Source organism: Acomys minous (genome assembly GCF_964271855.1).
Source record: "Acomys minous genome assembly, chromosome: 15".
Classification (NCBI taxonomy): domain Eukaryota; kingdom Metazoa; phylum Chordata; class Mammalia; order Rodentia; family Muridae; genus Acomys; species Acomys minous.
Genome location: NC_140497.1, coordinates 55367281 through 55393989, shown reverse-complemented (window position 1 = coordinate 55393989; position 26709 = coordinate 55367281). Strand labels below are relative to the sequence as shown.

Genomic DNA, 26709 nt, shown 5'->3' with positions numbered 1-26709 from the left:
TTTTCAGGAAAGCAATTCCTCATTTTTGCTCCCTCATTTTTGTGGTCAGTGTCAAACTCGGTTCATATTCCTAAGACTGAGGAATTGGGTAGGTCCTACCCTACCCCATGAAATATTTTCCTAATTATTTGTTACACTTGTAAAAATAATATAAAACTTGGTGTTATCTTAAAGAAGTTGGCTAAGTTGTAAAAATATATATCCTGCTAAGCCGTCACTAACTACAGACAGATGACCTTTTTTTTTTTTTTTTTTTTTTTTTTTTGGTTCCCCTATCAGCTTCAAGTCTGCATGAATGTCTAGGAGGATGAATAAAAGACCTTGGATTTTGGACCAAAGTTTGGTAGAATAATTAAGGATCTTGAGGCCAGGTGTCCTGGATCAGCCCAGTCTCCGGCAGATACTCTCTTACAGAACATATAATTTTAAATTTGACTTGATGACCCCACCACCCACCAAAGCTCCCCTCACCTTATGGTTTTCACCCTTTAAATATGCGATACATCTTCCCTTGAGGGTTGTGCGTCAGATCGCAAGCTGACCATCTCTTTTTGCGCATAGAAAAATAAAGCCTATGGCTTTTTGTTTTTGTTTTTTCAAAACACGGTCTCTCTGTGTTAGCCTTGGCTGTCCTAGACTCACTTTGTAGACCAGGCTGGCCTCGAACTCACAGAGATCCGCCTGCCTCTGCCTCCAGAGTGCTGGGATTAAAGGCGTGTGCCACCACACCCCGCCTAGCCTAAATTTTTTAAGCTTCAGAATGTGACGCGAGTTTCCTCGGCTTCCACCCACCCCAACATTAGAAAGTGCTGAAAGACGGAAGTCTCTGCTATTGGAGGCCAGGGGCAGGGCTGCCGAACCGCCAATCTCCAAGACCAGTGCTGGTGGCTGAAAATAGCCCCAGGAAACACTGTTCCTACTGTGAACTCTACTCCTAAGGGAGGTATTTTTGTCTTTTTAGCATTTACTAGCCAATCAGAACGTGCAGGAGGACTGCCAGTCAGAAAGGGAGGCGGGCTCTTCCGGTCTCTAGGCTCAGGTCTGAAGCTGAGGGAGGCGGAGCTCTTCCGGTCTTTAGGCTCGGGTCTGAAGCTGAGGGAGGCGGGCTCTTCCGGTCTCTAGGCTCAGGTCTGAAGATGAGGGAGGCGGAGCTCTTCCTGTCTTTAGGCTCGGGTCTGAAGTTGAGGGAGGCGGGCTCTTCCGGTCTCTAGGCTCGGGTCTGAAGCTGAGGGAGGCGGGCTCTTCCGGTCTCTAGGCTCAGGTCTGAAGCTGAGGGAGGCGGAGCTCTTCCTGTCTTTAGGCTCGGGTCTGAAGCTGAGGGAGGCGGGCTCTTCCGGTCTCTAGGCTCGGGTCTGAAGCTGAGGGAGGCGGGCTTTTCCGGTCTCTAGGCTCAGGTCTGAAACTGAGGGAGGCGGAGCTCTTCCGGTCTCTAGGCTCCGGTCTGAAGCTGAGGGAGGCGGGCTCTTCCTGTTTCTGGGCTCAGTTCCGAAGCTGAGTCTCTGCTAGTCTGATCTCTGCGGGGAGCTGTGAGGGGTGCACAACCCTTCCTGGAAGCCTGGATATGGTGAGCGAGGGGCCGCTGTCTGGGGAGGAGTGGGCGGCTGAGCCTCTGGAGCCCGTGCTGTGGTCCTTCCTGGCTCTGGGTCGGAAGCAGTGGCTATCGTGTGAGGTCTTTGTGGTCCTTGCAACTCCCTGGACCCACGTGGTGGCCTCGTCGTAACTGAGCTCTGTGCTCTGTGTCTGTGCAGAGCATCGGGAACAGGGCCTGTATGTAGAAACACCTTGTAGTCAGCATCACAGTGCTTTCTGTGCATCAGAAGATGCCAGGGTACCAAACTCAGGGCGTTGTAGTTTCTCTAGTGTCACTAGACTTTCTGCATTAACAACTTAACCTCTAGGAGTGCGATCCATTTGGAGTTAATTTAGTGGAAGTAGTAAATAGAATCTCATGTGTTCCGTAGCACTCCAGTACTAAGCTGCGTTGTAGAAGATTAGAATTGATGACGGAAACGACTTACCAATGCTTATGGGATAGTAAGTCACATAAAGTGGAATTTATGTAAAGGAGGGCAGCTTCTACACCTCAAAATACATAGTATGTTAACCAGGGTTGGTAGAGATTAGGTCCTAAAAAAAAGGTTCACTCACTTAGGATTATCTACACATTTGGCTCCAAATAGTAACAAAGGAGACAAATGCTTTACAACCCATCACTAGTCCAATCCCCACAAGCTGCTCACTGGAGCATTACAGGGTCACAACCAACACTAAGGCCTGGTGTGCCATGAAAGTCCAGTTTCCCTTTGAGAATAGCAGAGTTGTGCCATATGGTCAAGAAGATCCAGATGACAACTATTTGGAAAGGAAAAACACTGTTGTGTTAAATGCTGTCCTGGTCAAGCAAGTCTTTTCCTGAGTCCATCATGAGTGGAGAACATAGCTCCTTCTCAAACCCAGGAAGATGCTTGGTAGATCCAGTAACAGCCTGCGGCCCAGGCCTCAGGAGCTTTCACTAAGGCCCTGAGGTATAAAGAAATAGAGAGCGCCTTCTGAAAAGCCAAAAATATGCTTGGGAGAGTTTGTCATGGTCTGATGCCAGGGGCATTGGAATGGAGGGGTGTGCTTCTGTTCCTTAGACCCCCAGCTCTTACCACAATATAGGGCCGTGATTATCAATCAATCCAAAGGCCATTTTGGGATAGGTCAGTAATGTTCTTAAGATCCCCTGTTTTACCTTACGCAGCATGTTTGATTACCTTCCTTCTGTGTTTATTTCATTGAATGATTGTTTCTGCTGTCTTCACAGAAGTGCCCCATTCCCTTCCATTTTTGCCTGGAAGTAGTATACCAGATGTTATTCTTCTTAATCAGCTTGCTTGACATGAGACCTGTCTTGCGCGAGACCTCCCCACACCAGCTCTTATCTTTTCTTCCTTCTACTTTTCCAGTCTTTCTCACCCCATGGCACATTCCCCTCTGAAACCTGTCACTGAGTAACAATCTGCTGCTTCAGGACACTCGGGTACTTAAGAAATAGTTTTTTGTTTCTTTAAATATTTTATTCATATATTTATTACTTAAGTTAGAATATATTGTGTTAATGAATCTAGTTTATTTTATACAGATGCCCATGTTTCCCTATTCTTGTTTTTAAAATTACAAGTATTATCTGTATTACCTGTAGGCCCAGCTAGCAATCAGTTAAGACACAGAAACTTGTTATATTTTAAAATAGCCTTAGTTCACCTGGGGCACCTCTAAACGACCTCCTATAGTGGCGCAGGCATGGGATCCCTGCCTCAATCCCATGCCATCTGCTTCTAATAATTTCTGTCAAGCTACCTTCCATCCATAATCCCAAATACTTGCTAGTGTTCTTCATCTGGGCTGGATTCTCCATCCACGCTGCTGGCCATGTGCTTCTCCTCCAGCTAACTCATGGTGGCCTTCCTCTCTTCACTTCAGGTCTCTCTCCTCCTGGCAGTCCTTTCTTCTTCCCAGAATTCCTTCCTCTCTAAGCCCCACCTGTCTCTTGCCCTGCCCAGGTGGGGTGGCTTTTTCTTAAGCAAAAGGTGGGTCAGACAGCGAGCAGTCATTAGCATCAGAAATACAGCAGATTATCCTCCAACACTCTATAATGTCTACTATGTAGTCCCAGTTTCTCTCTCTGATTCTGCTTCTATGAAGTAGTAACTGACTCCATGTTTATTTTCTTTTTCTTTTTCTTTTCTTTTCTTTTCTTTTCTTTTCTTTTTTTTTTTTGAGACACGGTCTCTTTGTGTTAGTCTTGAGTGTCCTGGACTTGCCTTGTAGACCAGGCTCAAACTCACAGCGATCCACCTGCCTCTGTCTCCCAAGTGCTGGGATTAAAGGTGTGCGCTACCATGCTCTGCAGTATGACTCCATGTTTTAAGTTCCATTTCTAAATGTCCTCTCTCCATTATTAATTTGTATCTGCTTTTATGTCCTGATGTTGAAGTGTGTCATTTATTGGAGTACTCTGTTCTTTTTAATTAACTTACATACAGTTTCCCCTTCCTCTTCTCCTCTTAGTCATTACCTGTTACCTACCTGCCATCCATTCCTCCTCTCTTACTCTTCACGAAAGAGGATGCCCCTAAGGATGTCACCCAGCCTTGGCATATCAGGCTGCAGTAAGACAAGGCACGTCTTCTCCTATTGAGGCTAGTCAGGCAGTCCAGTTAGGGGAAAGGGATCCATAGGCCGGCATCAGAGACAGAGGTAGCCCCTGCTCCAGCTATTAGGTGTTCTACATTAAGACTATATTACACAACTATGACATATGTGCAGAAGGCGGCCTAAGTACGCCCCATGGTTGTTCAGTCTCTGTGAGCCCCAGTGGGCCCAGGCTGATTGATTCTGTCGATTTTCTTGTGGTTTCTTAGCCCTCCTGGCTCCTACAGTTCCTCCCCTGGTTCTTCCACAGAATCCCTCAAGGTCCACCCAATGTTTGGCTGCTGGTCTGTTCCATCTGTTTCCATCAGTTGTTGGCTTGAGCTAGGCTCCTGTCTCTGTACATTCTGAGGCAGGACCAATTGTAAGCTGAAGGCTTTGTGGGCGGATTGGTGTTCCAATCCCTTTGGACTTCTTGTGTGCTTACAGGAAATGGCCAGTTCAGGATCTGTAGCCCCCATTGCTGGGAGTCTCAGCCAGAGTCACCCTCATAGATTCCTGGGAGTTTCCATTGTCCTAGATTTCTAACTTGTGCCAGACCTACCCCGCCCCAAACTAATTCCACTTCTCTTTCCAGCCATCCTCTCCATACTTGGTCACTTTTGTTCACCTTCTCAGTCCTTCCATGGGGATGCCTCCATCTATCCACCCCCAATGTCTATTTATTTTCAGGGAGATTCTAGCCGCCTCCTTTGAGCCCTGCTTGTTACTTAGCTTCTTTGGGTATGTGGATTGTAGCATGGATACCCTATACATTGTGGCTAAAATCCACTTATAAGTGAGTACGTACCATGCTTGTTTTTCTGGATGGGGGTTACTTCACTCAGGATGATGTTTTTTAGTTCTGTTTATTTGCCTACAAATCATGAGGTTATTGTTTTTAATAGCTGAGTAATATTCCATTCTGTAAATGTACCACATTTTCTTTATCTGTTCTTCAGTTGAGGGACATCTAGGTTGTTCCCATGCTCTGGCTATTACAAATAGTGTATCAAGTGTCCTTGGGTTGTGGCTGAGCGTGTGTGGGTATATGCCCAGGAGTGGTATAGCTGGTTCTTGAAATAGAACCATTCCCAAGTTTCTGAGAAACCATCAAATTGATTTCCAAAGTGGTTGTTCAGGTTTGTTCTCCTACCAGCATGTGAGGGTGTCCCCTTGTTTTGGGAATATCTTTGCTGGATAAAGCTCTGAGCTGCCTAAGTGACTAGACTTACAGTGTCCTATCCCTATTTAAATTGTTCACTGTGTCACCTGGGGTCTGACCCAGCATATACAGACCGCAATATCTGTTCTAGATGGCTCCTCAGTGAACATTAACTGGGGTTGGATACGTGCTATTCTTTTTTGTTTGATTGGGCTTTTGTTGTTGTTGTTTCTCTGTGTAGCTTGGCTGTCGTGGACTTGTTTTGTAAACCAGGCTGGCCTCGAACTCATATCAATCTGCCTGCCTCTTCCTCCCGAGTGCTGGGATTAAAGGTGTACGCCACCATGCCAGGCTCACATGCTATTCTTTAAGAAATTTTTCTTCATTAATTTCTTAAGTTCATAGAGTTTTTCTTCCCAGAAAGCCGTTTTAATTGTTGAACAGCTGTACCTGCAGCCTTATAGACAAGTGCTTCTGAGACTCTCGCACTTATGTTGCTTCAGGTGTCCTTAATTTTAGTCTGTACCTGTGCAGGGCTATTAGCTTTCTGTCCTCTTGATTAAAATTACATCCTTCACTTAAAATGTTTTATAGTCGCAGGGTTTGATAATTAACTATTTGTATTACATAATCAACTGCCCATTGCCTTAACAGAAAGAGAATTTGTGTGTGGAGCATGGCCTTTGCTTTCAAACCAGTATAGGAGAAATAGTCTATCGTGTGCACGGCAGGGCACCAGGGAAGGCAGTAGCTAGATCCGAGACTGCAGTGTAGTCAGCTGCAGGGTCACCATTATGAAGAAGGGCCTGAGTTAAGCAGGGTGAGCCATTTTCTAATTTCCAAACGTATTAATTAATGGCATGTGAATGAAGACAGAGCAGATTGGTGGGTGAGCAGTTTGGGGAAGTTAGCTTGAGCCAGTGAATATCAGTTTCCAATTGGGGAACTCTGCTGTGCAGATACATACAAACCTTGGTGACACAGTTAAGTCATCTCAGATGTTTGAGCCACAGGCCACTCCCTGCTGCAGCTGTGTGACAGGTTCCAGATCTCAGCAGCTATTGTTTGCCTAGGGGCAAGGCCTGTTAGTGTCTTACTAAAAGCTTTGCATCTCCTGAGGAGAGGCCTACTCTTTTCTAAGTCAGTTTAACTAAAGGCTTTTTCAGTTATCTTTACATTTGTAAAAAGTCCATTATTGGTATCTCTTTTAAAGTTTCATTTAAAAAAAAATCACTGTTCTAATCTTTCTGTGTCTACATTCCAGTGTTCCCTGGTCATTACTAATTTGTTTCCATTTTTCTCAAGCACTGTTGATTTATTTCATTATGTCAATGACTCCTATAGCCCACGTTTCCTTCACACTGTATAAGTGGAAATTGCTTTGAACACCTAATCCTGCCTCTACTGCCCAGTGCTAGGAAGAAAGTCCTGTAGCTCCTTCCAGATTGGGCCGTGACTCTTCAGTGAGAAGCCTGAGAGAAAAGGTAGGAGTAATCCTTGGAGTGTTCTTATACAGATCAGATTGCTAGGCCTGGGAGCACATGGGGCAGTGAAGCCAGTTTAGTCCATTTTTTTCAAGTACAGTGATGTCACACTCCTGAGAGAGACGGCAGCCAGGGCTAGTTAAAATGAACTCTTTCTGGTCCTGCATGGAAGCAGCTCTGTCCGACCTCTGATTCAGCCTGCTCAGAGGCAAAAATGGCCTTTTTTTTGAGGACAGAGTAGCTCAGCACAACCATGGTTGATTAGCAATATCTACAGTGCTTTTTCTCAGATGTTTTCTGTTTTTGTGCTCTTTGCCCTTCATATTTGTGAGAATTGTGGCATTCACACCTCTACTGTTCAGATCATGCATCATGGTTAACAAATAACATTGGCTCCCAAGCAGTCTACTTTCCCAGTGTAATTTACTTGTGAGGAATCTGTCTGACTCCATTTTCCACACAGGGGCCACTATGCTGTATTTTTAAAGAGAAGTTTTCATGTATCGTAAGAGCTGAGTTACTGTTTTAAAGTCTCTTTTCTGGAACCTGGCATACTCCAAATCATAACCTTGAGTTGTTTTTTTAGAACACCCTGACACTCTAATCCCCCTCCTTAACCACAGGGTGACCAGATGGTGTTATTTTTAGTTTTTTCTGTTATGTTCTTATTACCCCGTGTCTCCCTTTTATAAGCCTGCTTTGCAAGTATCTGTGATTTTACTCCTTAACATCATCCCAGGAAATATATCCATGGCTGCTCTCTTAAACCCGACTGAGGAGCAGACCTTGGGAAGTCTTGCGCTGAAACCAAGTACGGTCATGCTTCAAATTTGGCATAGAATTCTTGTAGTGCTCTTCTTCTTTCCTGGTGGGCTGAGCACTTGATTTTCCATTAGATGTTACAGCACAAGATGGACATGCTGGAGATACTTCCTTCTACCAAGGTTTTTATTTATATACGGTCCTGCTTAAATTTGAGCTAAAAATGCCCCCAAATGTCTGCTGTTACTTTTTGACTATGTTCAAAGGTCAAACTGTTGACATGACGGCCGTTTGCCCAGCTCTGACCAGCAGCTGGAGCGCTCTGCCGAGGCCGCTGATGGGCGGGCCCACCGAGGAGGGAGCCAGCTGCCTGGGCCTCCTGCTCGCATGGGAGAGTCAGAGGCCAGCGGAGCCAGAGACCTCGCGCATCCCGGGAGCAGCACAGCCATGGCGACGGGCACTCAGCAGAAGGAGAACACGCTGCTACACCTCATCGCCAGCGGGTGCGGGGGCACAGTTGGTGCTATTTCACATGTCCACTAGAAGTCACTAAGACAAGATTGCAGTCTTCGAGACTAGCTCTTCAGACAGTATATTATCCTCAGGCTCATCTGGGGACCATTAGCGGAGCTGGAGCGATGAGACCAACGTCGGTGACACCTGGACTCTTACAGGTGCTGAAGTCAATCCTGGAAAAGGAGGGACCAAAGTCACTTTTTAGAGGCTTGGGTCCACATTTGGTTGGAGTTGCATTTTCAAGGGCTGTGTACTTTGTGTGGTACTCCAAAGCCTAAGAACAGGCTAACGGCATTTTCGTGTCTAATAGCAATACTGTGCACATTTTCTCAGCTGGCTCTGCAGCTGTTGTCACAAATACCTTAATGAGTCCTGTTTGGGTGGCTAAACGGGGATGCAGCCAGAACGAAAGGTGAGAGGCTGCAAGCAGATGAGTGCACTCCAGCGTGCGCGCCATGTGCACCAGACAGAAGGCGTCCTGCCTGCCTCATGTGCTGGGACCTCAGAGACAGTCGTCTGCTTTGCTATTTTAAGAGAGTTTAAAGAAGTGTTTGAAGGAAGCTCCAATAGTCTCCTCCACAGATGGAAGTGAGAAAAGTTCCTCCAGCTTTTTTGGACTCATGGCAGCTGCTGCTGTTTCTAAGGGATGTGCCTCCTGCCTTGCTTACCCACATGAGGTCATCAGGACAGGGCTCCGGGAGGAAGGCAGCAAGTACAAGTCGCTCATGCAGACAGCGCGCCTGGTGTTCCGAGAGGAGGGCTACCTGGCTCTCTACCGAGGACTGTTTGCTCAGCTCACCCGGCAGATCCCCAATGCTGCCATCGTCCTGTCCACCTGGAGTTCATCGTGCACCTGCTGGGAGAGCGTGCTTAGTAACAAGCCACACTATTGTGTTCTAGAAGAATAAAACTGAAAACCCTAGAGATTTTCTTTTCCGCTCATGTTTAGTGTTCGAAACTGAAAACAGCAAAGGCCATAGAATACCTGGCTCGTGTCCCCTGTTGGACTTTTCCTTTTGGATGCATGTTTCTGGAAGGTTTAAACTCATTAACATTAATAGTTAATTATAACTTTTTTTTTTAACTTAAGAGGACTGAGGACTGAGCAGCAAGTAAATTAAATCACGCTATTTAATTAAAACAAAAACAAAGTGAAACTGTTAACTAAGTATGTGCAGGGATAAGCAGACCTCTCCATGAACTTACCCAGACTCCCTGAGTGAGCTCCCCATGCTTCCTATTTGAGAAAAAGCATTGCTTTGGGAAGGACTCTGTGCTTTTCTTGCCTGTTTCAAGTAAGAAACCTGTCTCTGCTGCTGTCTTAGCTGATGAGATGGTAGCCTAGCCGACTCCATCTGCAGTTAACTAGGACTCACACAGCTGCGTCCACCTCTGAGGGATTTTTCTTAACTAAAGCTTTTGAAGGGGGAAGACCATTCCTGAATGTGGATCTTTTGAGCTGATGAGATCCACCTTTAATCTGGGCCACATCTTCTGGTGGCAGCCTACTGAAGAAAGAATCAATCTCTCTCCTCCCTCCCTCTCTCTCTCTCTCTCCCGCTCTCTCTCTCTCTCTCTCTGTCTTCCCCCCTCCCTCCTTGTCCTGTTTCTGGGTAATAAGTTCATTTCTGTTCTGGCTTAGAGGCTACTTCTTTGGCAACTGTTCTAATACTGAAGAGCAGCGCAGACATCCATCCTCTGACCTGAACTCTGGACTGAACTACCAACTTTTAGTTGTTAGAGAGCCCTTGGTAGACTAGCTGGACCACGGCCTGTGAGCTAGTAAACCCCTTTGCTCTCCCCACAGGGAGGTATTTTATCCGTTCTTCTGTTCATCCAGAGAACCTTGACTACTACAGCTTCCTTCTCCACCTAACAGTCAGGAGGAATGCTGGATGACTGTAGAGTTCACTAAAGGCATCCATCCTTCAGCCACTTCTTTTATGTGTTCAATTTACCATGAAGACTATACTTTTCTTTATTATTAATTTGTCAAGAGACTAAATTGAATTTCAGGTAGAAAACTCCTATACGAATGGAGCCACCCTTCATCTTCTGGTGAGAGAAAGATCTGTGACTGTGTTTGTCATCTGATTCCTGATTTTCTCTCAGCGTTGTCTGAGTTACTCCGCTTACCAAGTTAAATGTACATGAAGTTCCCTGACCTTAGGATGAAACCCCAGAACAAACATTTTGTTTCCTAAAATCTATGCTTTAGTTTTGTTTGTTTGTTTGTTTTTCGAGACAGGGTCTCTCTGTTAGCCTTGGCTGACTCACTTTGTAGACCAGGCTGGCCTCTGCCTCTGCGTCTGGAATGCTGGGATTAATGGCATGCACCACCAAGCCCAACAATCTATCCTTAATTGTTACTATTGTAGCACCCTTCCACCTTTGTATCTTCACCTCAGTGTTTAATGGATTAGTTAAGGGTCTTGAGGCCAAGTGTCCTGGATCAGGCTAAGTCTCCAACAGATACTTTCTTGCCTATCCCATAATGTTAAATTTGATTGGATGATCCTATCACCCATAAAAGCCCGTCTCACCTTGTGGTTTTCACCCTTTATATATGGAATCCATTATCCCTTCAGGGATGAGATTCTGATCCCAAGCTGACTGTCTCCTTTCGCCACAGAAAATAAAGCCTACATTTTTTAATCTTCAGTATCTTATGTGAATTTACTTGGCTTCCTCCAGGAACCCAACACATACTAAATGGAGGAAGGAAGAAGGGTGAGCGATTAGAGGCCAGGGGCAATGCTACTGAAATGTAAATCCCTGTAGATCCCACGAGAAGTTTGTGCCTGGGCATGAAAATAGCCCAAGGAAACTATTGTGTTCCTTCAGCACATTCTAATTCTAGGGAGGTAGTCTTGTCTCTCAGCACAGGCTACCCAGTCACGGGGATCCCCAGTCAGAAAAGGGGCAGCTCTTCTAGTCTCCAGGCTCAGCTCTTTTTTAAAAAATTAATTTATTCATATTACATCTCAGTGGTTATCCTATCCCTTGTATCCTCCCATTCCTCCCTCCCTCCTATTTTCCTCTTACTCCCCTCTGCTATGACTGTGACTGAGGGGGATTTCCTCCCCCTGTATATGCTCATAGGGTATCAAGTCTCTTCTTGGTAGCCTGCTGTCCTTCCTCTGAGTGCCACCAGGCCTCCCCATCCAGGGGTCATGGTCAAATATGAGGCACCAGAGTACATGTGAAAGTCATACCCCACTTTCCACTCAACTGTAGAGAATGTCCTGTCCATTGGCTAGATTTGGGTAGGGGTTTGAAGTTTACGGCCTGTATTGTCCTTGGCTGGTGCCATAGTTTGAGCGGAACCCCTGGGCCCACAGGCTCAGTTCTGAAGCTGATGAATTGCTAGTCAGAACCCCACAGGTATCTGTGTGGTGCCCACAGGCCAGCCTGGAAGCCTTGAAATAGTGAGTCAGGGACGACTGTCTGGGATGGAGTGGGCAGATGAGCCACTGGAGCCCATGTTATGGGCCCTACCTGTGGCTGGTGGGAAGTAGTGGCAAGTTGTGATATTCTGTGATATCTTTTGATTTCTTTGCAACTACCTGGACCCACATGGTGGCCTTTGAATGACTGCTCTCTGTAACTTACTGTGTGAAGAGCATTGGGAGCAGAATGGGAGCTGTGTATAAAAACACCCTTATAGTCAACATCATAGTGCTTTGGTGCATTAGAAAATGGCAGGACACCAAACTCAGAATCTTAGTTCCTCTAGTGTCTCTAGAATTTCTGCACTTGTGAGATCCATTTGGAGTTAATTTCCTGCAAGTGGTAATTGGACTCTCATGTGTTAGGTAGCACTCCATAAAGTAGAATTTAGCTAAGAGTGGGCTGCCTCTACAACTCTCCAAAATACATAGTATGTTAACCAGGGTTGTTAGAGATTAGGTGCTAGAAAACATGCTCATTCACTAGGATTATCTAGACATTCAGCTCCAAATTATAACAAAGGAGACAACTTGGACAAGTCCATTCCTCATATTAAGGAACAGGAGTCTAACAAGCTGCTCAATGGAGCATTACATCATCACAACCAACACTAACGCCTGGTGTGCCATTACTGCCCAGTTTTCTTCTTGAGAAAAGCATAGTTGTGTCATATGGTCATGAAGATGCCACATGACAAGTATTTGGAAAGAAAAACACTGTTGTCTTGAGGCTTAGCCTGATCAAGCAAGACTTTCCCGTGTGTGGAGAAGGAGCGTAGCTCCTTCTAAACCCCAGGAAGATGCTTGGCAGATCCAGTAAAAGCCTGGGGCCTAGGCCTCGGCAGCTTTCACTAGAGCCTGAGGTACAGAAAAAGAGAGAGCTCCTTCTCCAAAACCATGAATATGCTAGGGAGAATTGCCAGGGCGTTTTGGGAGGGGTTGCTTCTGTTCCTGAGACCCCCAATTCTTACCACCACATGGGGCTGTGGTTATCAATCCCAAGGCCACTGTGGGCTAGGTCACTAATGTTGTTAAGATCCCGTTACCCTTATGCAGCATGCTTGATTACCTTCCTTCTGTGTTTATTTCATTGTATGATTGTTTCTGCTGTCTTCACAGAAGTGCCCCATTCCCTTCCATTTTTGCCTGGAAGTAGTATACCAGATGTCATTCTTCTTAATCAGCTTGCTTGGCATGAGACCTGTCTTGTGCAAGACCTCCCCACACCAGCTTTCATCTTTTCTTCCTTCTGTTTTTCCTGTCTTTCTCATCCCATGACACCTATGGAACCTGTTAGTGAATAAAGGACACTTGTGTACTTAAGAAATAGTCCTGGGGATATCTTTTTTATTTGTTTAACTAAAGATTTTATTCATATATTTAGTATTTAAGTTAGAATATATTGTGTAATGAATCTGGTTTATTTTACACATTGCCCATGCTTTCCTATAGCATCTACTATATAGTCCCAATTTCTCCTCCTGATTTGACATTCTGCTTCTATAATATAGTAAATGACTCTGTGTTTTAATTCCTGTTTTTAGATGTTCTCTCTCCATTTTTAAATAGTCTGTGCTTTTTAAAAATTTGTGTCCATCCATTATAAAAATATTTTTAATTAATTTACTTAGATTACATCTCAATTATTATCCTATCACTTGTATCCTCTTGTTCCTTCCTCCCTCCCGCTTTCACTCTATTCCCCTCCCCTAGATCTATGACCAAGGGGGACCTCCTCCCCCTCTATATGGTCATAGGCTATTAAGTCTCATCTTGGTAGCCTGCTTATTCTTTCTTTGGCACCAGGCCTCTCCACCAAGGGAAAGTGGTCAAGTATGGGGCACTAGAGTCCAAGTCAAAGTCAGTCCCTGCTCTCCACATAACTGTGGAGAATGTCCTGTCCATTGGGTAGATCAGAGTAGGGGTTCAATGTTTACTTCTTGTATTGTCCTTGGTTAGTGCAGTAGTTTGAGCAGACCGCCCCTGGGCGCGATGTTTTTCTTGTAGGTTTCTAGGACCCTCTGGATCCTTCTATTTCCCCATTCTCCTATATTTCTCTTACCTAGAATCCCAGTAGGATGTCCTCACATCTATCCCATTCTCCTGGTAAGTGAAGACTTTCATGGGCCATGCCTTTTGGGCTAGTGTCCAATTATAAGTGAGTATATACCATGTGAGTCTTTCTGCTTCTGGGTTAACTCACTTAGTATGATCATTTCTAGTTCAATCCATTTGTCCACAGATTTCGAGATTTCCTTGTTTTTAATAGCTGAGTAGTATTCCATAGTGTAAATGTACCCTAGTTTCTTTATCCAGTCTTCAACTGAGGGACATTTAGGCTGTTTCCAGGTTCTGGCTATTATGAATAAGGCTGCTATGAACATGGTTGAGCAAATTTTCTTGTTGTGTGCTGGAGCATCTTCTGGGTATATTCCAAGGAGTGGAATAGCTGAGTCTTGAGGAAGCCCTATTCCCAGTTTTCTGAGAAAGTGCCAGATAGATTTCCAAAGCGGTTTTACAAGTTTGCATTCCCACCAGCAATGAGGGAGTGTTCCTCTCTCTCCACATCCTCGCCAACATGTGGTGTCACTTGAATTTTTGATCTTAGCCATTCTGATGGGTGTAAGATGGAATCTCAGAGTCGTTGCTACAGGACTTTCCAATGGTGAGAAGCCAAAAAATGGCTCCTCGAGATATTGTGTATGAAGTGGCACATGCATACAAGGGACCCTATGTCTTCACAGATGAACATGAAGTGCTTTTGGAGACTGAAAGAACTTTGACTGAAATAAAAATTTTCAGGCTAGGGCCTTATCTGACCCGAGGGCAAAAGGGTGTGCTAGGAAGGCTGTGCTGTCCTAGTCATGTGATCCTTGTTCATCCAGTAGGGGATGTGCTACTGTCATGTGACCCGGTGGGTGACTCTAGTTTAGGAGAGATTCTGGGAAGGCCTAACAACCATATGCACTAATAGAAGGAAGCTGTGAGGGACACCAGCAGCCATACCAGGGTGAATGTGAGGCCTACTGTGCTCATGTCATGGGTAGCAGGCCAATTGAGCTACAGATACTGGAATGGAATGTGAAACAGACTGTTGTTCCCTCTGTGTGGTGACCTGGGTAATGTCTCTTGGCCGCTAAACTTCTCTGATTGTGGATTCCTTAGGGAGAGTGAGGCTTTGCAGCCAAGGGTGTGGGACACTGTTGAGCTCATAACATCACTATCCAGTGTGCACACCCACATTGCTTTTGATGTGTGGGGGGAAAATGAAGGTCTGGTTTCTAGATGGTCTGACCATTGCTTTCTGCTTTTAGGTTTTTCTTACAAGTTTTACAAAGAGGTTAGAAACTGTTAGAAAAGAGGTGATGGCTCATCCTTCAGCAACACATGACTGGAATCTGAGGGCTGGAGGCATGGCTGAGTGGGTAAGAGGACTTGATCGTCTTTCAGAGGACCAGAGTTCAGTTCCTAGGACCTATATCATGTGGCTCTCAACTGCCTGTATCTCCACCTCCAGGGGACACACACACACACACACACAATCACACACACACACACACACACACACACACACACACACACACACACACACACACACATCCCATAGCCAAAGAGACATGAGCATATACAAGGCTGGACAAGGCAATCCAATTGGACGAAAAGAGTTCCATGAACAGTCGAAAGTCAGAAGCACCCCTACCTCCACTCTTAGGACTTCCACAAAAAACCCAAGCCAAGCAACCACAGCAGGTACACAGAGGGCCTAGTGCAGACCCATGCTGGTTCCATGATTGTTGTTTCAGTCCCACCGTCCCACCCACTTCCCTCTTCTCCCCCTGCCCTTCTGCTCAGAGAAGGAGAAACCGCCTTACCAGCCTGCCCTGACACACCATGTTTCATCAGGCTAGTGCCACCTCTTCCACTGAGGACAGACATCATGACCTTGCTAGGTAGGGGACAGGAATCCAGAGGCAAGAAACAGTCCATGTTAGAGACACCCCAGCTTTAACTGGTAGGGGACCCACAGAAAGACCAAGCAGCCCACCAGCTTCATACGATTCATCACTCAGGATGAAATTTTTCTAGTTCCTTGCATTTTCCTATGAATTTCTTTATCCTATTTTTTGTAAGAGCTGAGCAATACAGCATCATTTAACCATCCCATGTTTTCTTCATCCACTCTTCTATTGAGGGTCATCTAGGCTGTTCCCAGTTTCTGCCTGATATGACTAAAGGTTTTATTAATATAGTCGTGCAAATGTCCTTGTGGTAGGATGGAGCATCTTTTGGGTCTATGCCCAGGAATGGTAAAGCTGGGTCTTGAGATCTTGATTCCCAAGTATCTGAGGAACCACCGTATTAATTTTCATAGTGGCTGTAAAGTGTGCTCTCAGAAGAAAAATGAACATGTGATCTCGTTCTTCCACGTCTTTGCCAGTATGAGTTGTCACTTACTGTGTTGCTCTTAGCTGTTCTGACAGGTCGATGATGGAATTTCAATATAGCATTGATTTGTGTTTCTTTGAAGGCTAAGGATATTGAACATTTTAAAAATATTTCTTGGACATTGATGTCTAATTTATTAAGTTCCTTTTGTACTTTGTATATTAGCCCTCTGTTGGACGTGGATTTCATAAAAATCTTTTCCCATTGTGTAGGCTGCCATTTTGTCTATTGCTGGTGTTCTTTGCATTTCAGTCTCCTGAGGTCTCATTCATTTGTTGATCTTAATGCCTGCATGATTGGTGTTCTGTTCTGGAAGCTTCTCCTGTGTAGTGTGTTCACGGTGCTTCCTGTTTTCTCTTCTGTCATGCTCTGTGCATCTGGTTTTATGTTGAGCTCTGTGATCCACTTGGAATTGAGTTTTCTGCAGGATGATAAATAATTTTCTGTTTCTTTTCTTCTCAATCCATATATCAAGTTAGACCAGTACAGTTAGTTGAAGATCATTAGTGTGGGGGTCTTCAGTTTGATTCCATTGATTGGTATGTCTCTTTTTATGAGATGTTTTGGCTATGTTTCTGTTGTACAGCTTGAAATCAGGGGTGGTGATACCTCCAAAAGTTCTGTTACTGTTCAGGATTGTTTTTTGTTATTCCACACACAATTGAGTATTGTCCTTTCAAGGTCTGAGAAGAATTGTGTTGAAAATTTCATGTTAATTGTACTGAATCTGTAGATTGCTTTTAGCAGGACTGCAATTTTGACTGCAGTTCTATCCATGCAGGAACCCAGGAGATCTTTCTATCTTTTGATGTCGTCTTCAGTTTCATTCACTAAAGAATCTAATGAAAATTCTCTAACAGTACAGTCATTCAAGTCTTTCACTTGCTTGCTTAGGGCTACCCCAAAATATTTTATATTAATTGTGGCTGTTGTGAGTTGTATTTTTAAAATATTTTTCTCAGCCCATTTTTCATTTGTATATAGGAGAGCTACTGCTATTTTGTTTTGATGTAATTCTGTCTCTAGTCATTTTGCAGCAGATATTTATCAACTCTCAGAGTTCTCTGGAATAACTTTTGGGATCTCTCATATGTACTAAGATACATCATCTGTAATTCATGGTACTTTGACCACTTCCTTTCCATTTTATATTCCCATCACTTATTTCTGTTGTCATACCGCCCTCGCTGGAACTTCACATATTTTATTGAATAGATATGGACAGGCAGGACAAGTTTTGCTGCTGTGAAAATATAAATTTCCTGTATGTTCATAGACATAGTTAACATCCTTGGTGTGGAGTTTTTCTTCTGCCATTTTCTGTAGGACTGGATTTGTAGATAAATACTGTTGAAATTTGACCTTATTTTGAAATCTTATATTCTCCATCTCTCATGATTGAAACCTATGTCCTTACCTATGAGAAAGATAAAGGAGAAGAGAGACATTCCTGAGCCCAAGCCAGTTTTCTCTCTGTATAAGACCTATAATAACTTATAACCAACTCCCGATGAAAATAAGCATCTGTAGACCAAGAGAACAAACAGAACCCCACTTAACTTCCTTAGAGGAAATGGGTTGTCATTCTCTTAAGGTTTCTTTAGGCTGATTTAGGGCAACCCCCAAAATTGGGGAAAATGGCTAAGAAGGCTAGGGATAGCATTTGTGGTCCATTTTCTAAATGTTGAGAACTCCAGGCTTAGTAGGAGTCCTGTGTGGGGCAGTCTGAAATGCTGGACCAATTGGGATCAGAAGCTTTCTACAAGGCTGTCCCAGCTGCTGTTCTGTTCTGATGGGTAACAGCAACTGAGGCACTTGAGGCTGGAACATGGAGGATGCAGGATGTCAGCATTCAGCATGCTGAGGGGAAAGAATCCTGTCAGGTCTGATCTAGTGTCAGTGTCCAGTTTTTTGTTTTGTTCTAAAAACATAATTTCTCACAAGCATTTTACAGTTGTAATATCAAAATTGTATGAGGTGTGTGGGATGCACAAAACAATTAAGGTGGATTCTCATTCAGCATCTGACAAGACAGCGTAAGCAAGTCCTCAATAGTTCTTGCCTCGCAAATATGTCTGTCAGATATATTGGGCCAGAAGGCTGAAGATAACACTCCAACATTATAGAGTGTTCGGGGACTGTTCAGCAGTAGACTGTCTCAGTCATTTTTTTCATTTTGGAAGCTGCTGACCTGCACTTCCATTTCACTCAGGTATTTAAGTTTTATTCCTTCTCAAGTCTCTCATGGAGTTGAAGACCAAATAGTTTAGTCTTACAATTAAGCTTAGTTGGTTGGGAATTAAAATGTTTTTAGATCAAGTTAGATGTTTTAAGTTAATAGAGATGAGATATGATAGATACTGATTTTCATTCAGAAATTAAGACCCAACAACATAGGAAAATGTTTACTTCAAGTTTGCCAAATACAAATAACCAAACCACTATGAATGTAACATTTTTATAATTCCTGATTGTTTCATGGTTCTTCCTGCTGAATGTAGTTTATTATCTTCATGTACAATAATGCATGTTAAAAAGAAACATAATGAAAAATGAAAAAAAAAAAACCCAAAGGAGGATGAAATTTTCAGGCAAGTAGATGGAACTAGAAATGATCATCCTGAGTGAGGAAACCTAGACCCTGAAAAACACCATGGTATATACTCACTTATAAACAGATGTTAGCCACATTGTATAGGGTAACCACACTACAATACATAGACATAAAGAAGCTAAATAACAAGGAGAGAATACTTAATTCTAATTCAGAAGAGCAAATAGACTATATATTGGAAGCCACTGAAGAAACGGAAGAGGACAGGAGCCTACCATAGAGGTCCTCTGAAAGACTCCACCCAGCGGGAGATCCAAGCAGATGCTGAGACTCAGAGCCAGGGAGGAGCACAGGGTGTTTATGGAAGAGTAGGGACATAGAAGGACCTGGAGGGGACAGGAGCCCCACAAGGAGACCAATCGATCCGACAAATCCAGGTGGAGGAGGGGGTGCTTCAGAGACTGCACCAACCAAGGTCATGTACAGTTGAGGAGCTAGACCCTCTGCTCAGTTCCCCTGTGGATACCATAATATGGGGAGTAGGAGCTATTTCTGACAAGGACTTTGGTGCCTACTTTTTGTTCACTTCCCCCTGGCAGAGTGCCTTCGCCAAGGCACAGAGGAAGAAGATACAGGCAGTCCCGATGAGACTTGATAGGCTGAGGTCAGATGAAAGGGGAGGAGATCTTCCCCTTTCTGAAGACACGGGGAGAGTGGGAGGGGACAAGGAGGAGGAAGAGAGGTTTGGAACAGGAAGTGAAAAGGAATGAGGCTACAAATATTAAGTGAACAAAGTAAAAATTAAAAACATAATAATCGTATGAATCAATATAGCAGTTACCCCCAGCCCACTATTACATAAATAAGTGACACAGAAATGAGTCTTTTGAATGTAAGCATGCATGTTGCGTGTCTGGTGCTTAGAATAGTCAGAAGACAGTCTCAGAACTTCTGAACACAGACTAATTGATAGTTGTGTGCCCGCATTTAAGTACTGGCAATTGAACTCATCTTCTCTAGAATACCAGAAAATATTCTTAGTTCTTGGCCCATGTCTTCTGTCCTGTCCTGTCCTGTTATATTTTTAATGGCATACATATATATTGCTTACATTTTCACCTGTCCATCACAAGCTGTTTGAATATGCATTCCCTTTTGTAAGATCTTATTAATCTTACAGGATAAACTGTGACAATTCACACTTCTGAGAAACAATGAAGAACTGGAGAAAATACATGTTTTTTTCTAAAGAATTGCAGTGAGACCTTCAGTGCTTTTGTCTATCTTGTTTGTTTCTTTGGTTGGTTGATTGTTTGGGTGTTTTTGACGGGTGGGGAGTGAGCATAGGTTTTAACGTATGCCTCAGGTTGTCCTTGTGAATGCATTCCATAGGCCAGGCTGGCCTCCACCTCAATGAAATTCATCTGCCTCTGTCTCCAGAGTGCTGGGGTTGAGTGCGTGCACCAATAAACCCCGCATGCCTTTGTTTTTGTTTGCTTTGTTTTGATTTTTTTCAGTTAGTAATTGGCCATATAATTTCTCTGATGTCTTCTCATTATGATTGGCTTTGTTTTGTTTGTTTTTTCTTTTTCAATATCTATATATCTATTAATAGGCATTTCTATTTCAAGGCTATATCCTCGAAATGACATGGGTGAACCTCTTCAGTTTTGTCCTAAAATGACTTCATGATTACATAGAACTTGGGTGGCATGAATGAGTTTACAAAGCACATGAATTAAATAAGTTTACTGTCAATAAAGTATATATTGACAGTGTTGTCTGTTTTAAGCTATCTGTTGTACACATCTATTGAATATTTTAGGATGTGGTGACCTATGACGATGTTTGCATAAACTTCACTCCGGAGGAATGGGCTTTGTTGACTCCTTCCCAGAAGAGTCTCTACAAAGAAGTGATGCAGGAGACCTACAGTAACCTTACTGCTATAGGTAAGACTGAATTTTCTTTCACTTTTTAAAATATGGGGGAAAGTTTTTCTTGGTTATTGATGCTCTTCTGTAATTTCGATTGTGAAAGAAGCAGAATGTGGTAGAGATATAAGGCATAACTCTAAGGTTCACTGAGGATAGTAACTTACATTTTGAGTACTTGTCAATAATATTTATTTCCTGGTAATATATTTTAGGTTATAAATGGGAAGACCACAATATTGAAGAATATTTTCAAAATTCTCATATACACGGAAGGTGAGTTTCATGTGCCAGCTGCTACAGATGTACCTTTGAAGACATTTGAATGTATCCTGGAAGTTTCAGGAAACACAACAGTGTAAATAAGCAGAGCTTTAAGTACATTCATCAATGTATTTATATACAATGTACAATGATTAGTAAATTATACAGTACAATATACCTCAATGTCAAGTAGCTTATCCATGTTTACAAGGTATTTCCTTAAGAAACAAGACAAGGAAGCAATGCTTTAACAGCTATCACCACTTTAATCTTCACCACTTGAAACTTACTCTGTAGAACTGCCAATTCTTTTGTTTGTTTGTTTGCTTGTTTGTTTTTTTTGAGACAGGGTTTCTCTGTGTAGTCTTGGCTGTCCTGGACTCACTTTGTAGACCAGGCTGGCCTCGAACTCACAGAGATCCACCTGCCTCTGCCTTGCGAGTGCTGGGATTAAAGGTGTGTGCCATCATGCCCGTCAAATTGCCAATTCTTTTAGTTTTATGCCCCAGGTATTGCAATAAACACAAATATAGATTAGATAATAAATATATGTACAAAACTTTCCAATAAACAAATAGTGTGTAGTAAGTCCTATGTTACTCATATACTTGGAGTGACTTACTAAAGTTTAGTGAGCAGTTTATGAGAGTCAAGAATATTACTGTGGAGAAACCTTAATCTTTCTGGTACATGTCTATGTTGAACATAAAGATAAACTGTATTAGTGCAGTGTGGATAGCATTTATTTGGTACTCTTGCTTTCATACATATACTATAGGTGACATTAGATACAAGCCATGAGAGCAGAAGGGATAGGGAAAGAAGCACAGGACCTCTCTTTCTCCCAGAATGATTAGAAGGTAGGATTGAATCTCCTTTTGAGAGTCTTTGTGAATGTTATATAAATGTTTGTAATTAATTGAGTTTCCAACTTCATTGGGAATACATTCACCAGCCACCAAGGGAAAGCCCTATTACTAGAAAGAATATGGAAATTCTTTTATTTATCTTGGTTCACTTTGCAAATGTAGTGTGAGTTAGGACATTACAGGAAAATGTATTGAATGCAGTCACTGTGGTAAAGCCCTGAGTTCTAACAGGTCTCTTCAAAGATGTGAAAACTCATCTAGAAAAGGGATGTATAAATGTGAACTTCATACTAAAGGCTCTAATGTTCATAGATATTTTCAAACACAGTAAAGAACTAAAAATGAGGAGGTAGCCTATGAATAAAACAGCAGGAGACAAAACCTTAAGATCTGATTCCTTTCTTTAATTAGACCAAATTGTAAAATTAAGTCATGTACATTAAAAAAAAAAAACCTCATCTCTATCATCAATGTGGTAAAAAGTATATACTTGCTATTTACTTTTACAGGAATGAAATAAGTCATATTGGAGAAACACCTTATGAATATACTCAGTGTGATCAAGCCTTTGTACATAACACTAGTCTTCAAAATTATGAAAGCATTCCTACTGGAGAAAAACTGTATGAATGTAATCGATGTGGTAAATCCTTTGTATGGAACAGTATTCTTAAAAATCATGAAAGACAGCATACTGGAGAAAACCCCTATGAATGTATTCAGTGTAGTACAGATCTCAGTCATCTTCAAAGGCAAGAAAAAATTCATACTGCAGAGAAACCCTATGAATGTAGTCAATGCGGTAAAGCCTTCCCATGTCTCAGTCATCTTCAAAGGCATGAAAGAGTTCATACTGGAGAGAAACCCTATGAATGTACTCAATGTGGTAAAGCCTTTTCTCGTCTCAGTCATCTTAAAAGGCATGAAAGAATCCATAATGGAGAGAAACCTTATAAATGTACTCAATGTGGTAAAGCCTTTGCATATCACAATTGCCTTCAAAAGCATGAAAGAACTCATACTGGAGAGAAACCCTATGAATGTAGTCAATGCGGTAAAGCCTTCCCATGTCTCAGTCATCTTCAAAGGCATGAAAGAGTTCATACTGGAGAGAAACCCTATGAATGTACTCAATGTGGTAAAGCCTTTTCTCGTCTCAGTCATCTTAAAAGGCATGAAAGAATCCATAATGGAGAGAAACCTTATAAATGTACTCAATGTGGTAAAGCCTTTGCATATCACAATTGCCTTCAAAAGCATGAAAGAACTCATACTGGAGAGAAACCCTATGGATGTAGTCAATGTGGCAAAACCTTTGCCTATCTGACTAGTCTTCAAAATCATGAAAGAGTTCATAGTGGAGAGAAACCCTATGAATGTAATCAGTGTGGTAAAGTCTTTGCACGTCTCAGTCATCTTCAGATGCATGAAAGAATTCATAGTGGAGAGAAACTCTATGAATGTAATCGATGTGGTCAAGCCTTTGCACATCACAACAGTCTTCAATATCATGAAAGAACACACACTGGAGAGAAACCCTATGAGTGTAGTCAATGTGGTAAAGCCTTTGTATGTCATAGTACTCTTAAAATTCATGAAAGAATTCATACTGGAGAGAAACCCTATGAATGTAGTGAATGTGGTAAAGTCTTTGTAAGTTACAGTACTCTTAAAAGTCATGAAAGAATTCATACTGGAGAGAAACCCTATGAATGTATTGAATGTGGTAAAGCCTTTGCACATCACATTCAACTTGATAGGCATGTAAGAAGTCATACAGGAGAGAAACCCAGTGAAAAAAAATAAATGTGCTAAAGCTTTTTCACACCACAGAAACCTTCAAACGCATGAAAGAATTCATAGTGAAGAAAAACCGTATGAAAATTGTTAATGCAGTAAAGCTTTTACATCACAATAGTCTTGAAAATCACAAAAATTCATACTGGAGAGAAACCCTATGAATATCAATGTGGTACAGCCATATTTTATACTACTCTTCAAGGGCATGAAATATTTCATGAATGTATTGAACCTGGTAAAGCCTTTGAGGGTCACATTCTTCTTTAAAAGCACGAAAGAATTAATATCGGAGAGAACCACTATGAATGTAATCGATGTGGTAAAGCATTTTCACAAGAAGGTCATCTCTAAAAACATGAAAAAATATATGCTCAAGAGAATGTTTATGAGGCTTATGCACTGCCTACTGTTGCTAAGGTTCTTGCTATAGGTAGTTTATTGTATGTACATGTAATGTTATAAATGTATATGTAAAATTTTAAAAATTAAAAAAGAATGTAATCAATTTGTGATAAATTTATCAGAAAACACATAGGGAAGAAAGTTTATGAATGTAGTGAATGTGGTAAAACATTTGCACAGATCAATTATCACCAGCCTCATACCATGAAATCTAATAATGTTATCCAAACTTTCTCAGAATGATTTATATCCTACCGTTTAATATTAGCACCTCCTGGGGTGTTTTCCTCTTTTTTTTTTCTTTTTTTAAAGAATATTACTCCCTAAAGTGTGTTCTTTCTACATCTTTCCAAGGTCAAGAACATTCATCTGATTAACCAGGTTAATTCATTTAGGAATTTAGCTCAGTGGGATATGGGCTTACAACAAATGTGTGAAAACCCAAGTTTGAATCCACACAACACATGTCCACAGCACACATTGTAGTGTATATATCCCTTCCTAGTTCTCCATAGGTATATAGAGAAGTGTGAGAGGTGAAAGGGCTTGGAAACTGAAAGCCATCCACTCAGAATTACATAACAAAGGATAACAGATAAAAACCAGTGTCATACATGGTAAATGATAAATCATAAAATGTTTTATTGTGGGCCCTTATCTGCAGGCCCTTCCTATAAGCTTCAGTAAGCTTCATGGTCAGACATAGGTGAGCTGTATCCCATGATGGCAAACCAACCCACCAGGCCCAAAGGTGTTAAAAGGCTAGTTCCTTGCAAGGACCAAAGCACAGACCCTCACCCACACAAAATGTGTCGAAAGCTGGCTCTTGGAAGAAAAACATATCAAAGGTGCCCTGGAGACAAGCCCGAGAAAGTGTCCTGGGAGTGGCTCCTGCAATTCAATTACCCTAGGTTTAAAAACCCAGATCAGGGCCTAGAGAGATGGGTCAATGGTTAAGAGCATCTACCAGAGGTCCTGAGTTCAATTCCCTGCAACCACATGGTTCACAAACATCTATAATCTCTGATGCACTCTTCTGGGATGCAGACATACATGCAGATAGAACACTCATATACATAAAATAAATAAAATCATTAAAAAACATATGGAATAGGGGTGCAGATATTTCCCATTTTTCCGTCCATAACTCTGAGTTTTCTTTTTTTTTTTTTTTGTATCATTAAGCTTAGTGAATTAAAACCTAGCTCTTTGACTCTCGATTGTCTTTATTTTTTACCAAGTGTGGTAGGTTATCTGGCTTTTCACAAATCAGAGGCTCCCTTCTCCTGCTGGAATGGGCACAGATTGCCATTGTCTCAAACCTGACTGAACATGGCTGCCCTGGGCTCCCTCCATGCCCAGAAGGCCACCTTCATGACCAGTTCTCAAGACAAAGCCTTCTTCAGCTAGTCTCCAGAAGGCTGAAGAAAACTCTGTGACCATATTCTCAGCCCAACCTCCTGAAAAAAAAGGAACCCACATTTTCTGACACCAAACACACATTGACGCATACATTCCAAAACTTACATGGGGGGGGGTCACATCTAAGTTTGATTTCTTTACTGTAATAAAGAACATAAGCAAAACAACTTGAGGCTGAAAGGAATTTTTTTGGCTTATACTTTGGGACCATGGTCCATCACTGTGGGAAGCCAATGCTGAAACTCAAGCAGAAGATAAATTTTGGATGCAGGAATTGATGCAGACACTATGGAGGAATGCTGCTTACTGGCTTGCTCTGAAGACTCATGCTTACGGACTGTTCTTATACCTCCCAGAACTGCCTGCTCATGGGTGGCATTCCCACATGAGCACATCAAACCCTATTCAAGAAACTGCATAGACCTTCCCTACAGGCCAATATATACATTTCCTCACCTGAGGGTTTCTCTTCCCAGAGAAGTCTAGCATTTACTATGTTGACAAAAACCTAGTGATCACTGCTGACCCCTGCTTACAAGAAAACCATACATTCCATTCAGTCCTTTACACCTTATTCTGAAGATGTTATGTTAATGATATATGGTAACACAGTTCAAAAATTAAAAATACAACAGTGTTTTAGAAATTAAAAGGTTCAGTGTCTCTTTAAAATATCTCCCAACGTGCACTCTGACAATATCGAAAAGATACTAGATCAGGAAGTGAGGATTAAGAAGAAAGAAAAATCTGAGGACCTTGGGTGTATACTTGGCAGAACATCTTGTTTAATCATGGTCTCAGCAATTCGTGTGATGATTCTGCTGGGGTAGAGAGCAGGAGAGCAATGCCTATGGACAGACAGCCCTTATGAGTGGTTCTGGACAGTTCCCCTTTTATATTTACAAAAGCCACCGCCTTCTAGCTAAGGCTTAGAGTGCCTGTGTCTATCTTTGGTTGTCCAATTCAGGATATATGGCTTAACCTGTCATCATTTCGTGAATTTCATTATTCATTACATGTCTTAGGTTGACTTGTACCTGAATGGATCTTACCTCTCTTTGACTGCTAGCCAAAGAGATTATGGCAGACACACCCAAAAGGAATATGTGGCTGGAAATATTCAAATCAGGGCTTAAATGAATAAATTAGAGAACAGTTCAAGAATCAATAAAACTTAAGAGGTGGTTCTTTCAGAAAATCAACAAAATAGACAAACCGTTAGGCAAACTAACTAAAAGCCAGAGAGAGAATATTCAAATAAAATCAGAAGTGAAAAGGGAGACATAATGAACCACACTGAGGTAATCCAAGGAATCATTAGGTCTTACTTCAAAAGAACTCTGGTGCCCTTGATTTGATCACTGCCTTGTAGTGGAAAGGTCAAATTGGAACACAGGGGAAGGGGAACAGGCTATCCAGATGAAACCTGATAGGCTGTGGTCAGACAGTGGAGGAGATGGACCTCACCG

General features: G+C 42.4%; 2 protein-coding genes and 1 pseudogene across 3 annotated transcripts in view; all 3 read left to right on the top strand.

Moving 5' to 3' along the window:
* LOC311585457 (uncharacterized protein) overlaps window positions 1-25269 on the top strand; it is a 101260-nt gene extending 75991 nt beyond the window's left edge. The window contains exon 7 of the mRNA XM_084760674.1: window positions 24334-25269. The gene's annotated coding sequence lies outside the window, so the exon portion shown is untranslated. The remainder of the gene's footprint in view (window positions 1-24333) is intronic.
* LOC311585459 (uncharacterized protein) lies at window positions 1438-23586 on the top strand. Its single transcript, XM_084760676.1, has 4 exons — window positions 1438-1564; window positions 20375-20501; window positions 20699-20759; window positions 22126-23586. The coding sequence occupies exons 1-4, from the start codon at window positions 1562-1564 to the stop codon at window positions 23420-23422; spliced, it is 1488 nt and encodes a 495-aa protein (XP_084616802.1). The 5' UTR covers window positions 1438-1561; the 3' UTR covers window positions 23423-23586.
* LOC311584469 (solute carrier family 25 member 33-like) lies at window positions 7821-9022 on the top strand (annotated as a pseudogene). Its single transcript has one exon. The product of its transcript is annotated as a solute carrier family 25 member 33-like (transcript).
* Window positions 25270-26709: the final 1440 nt, after the last annotated feature.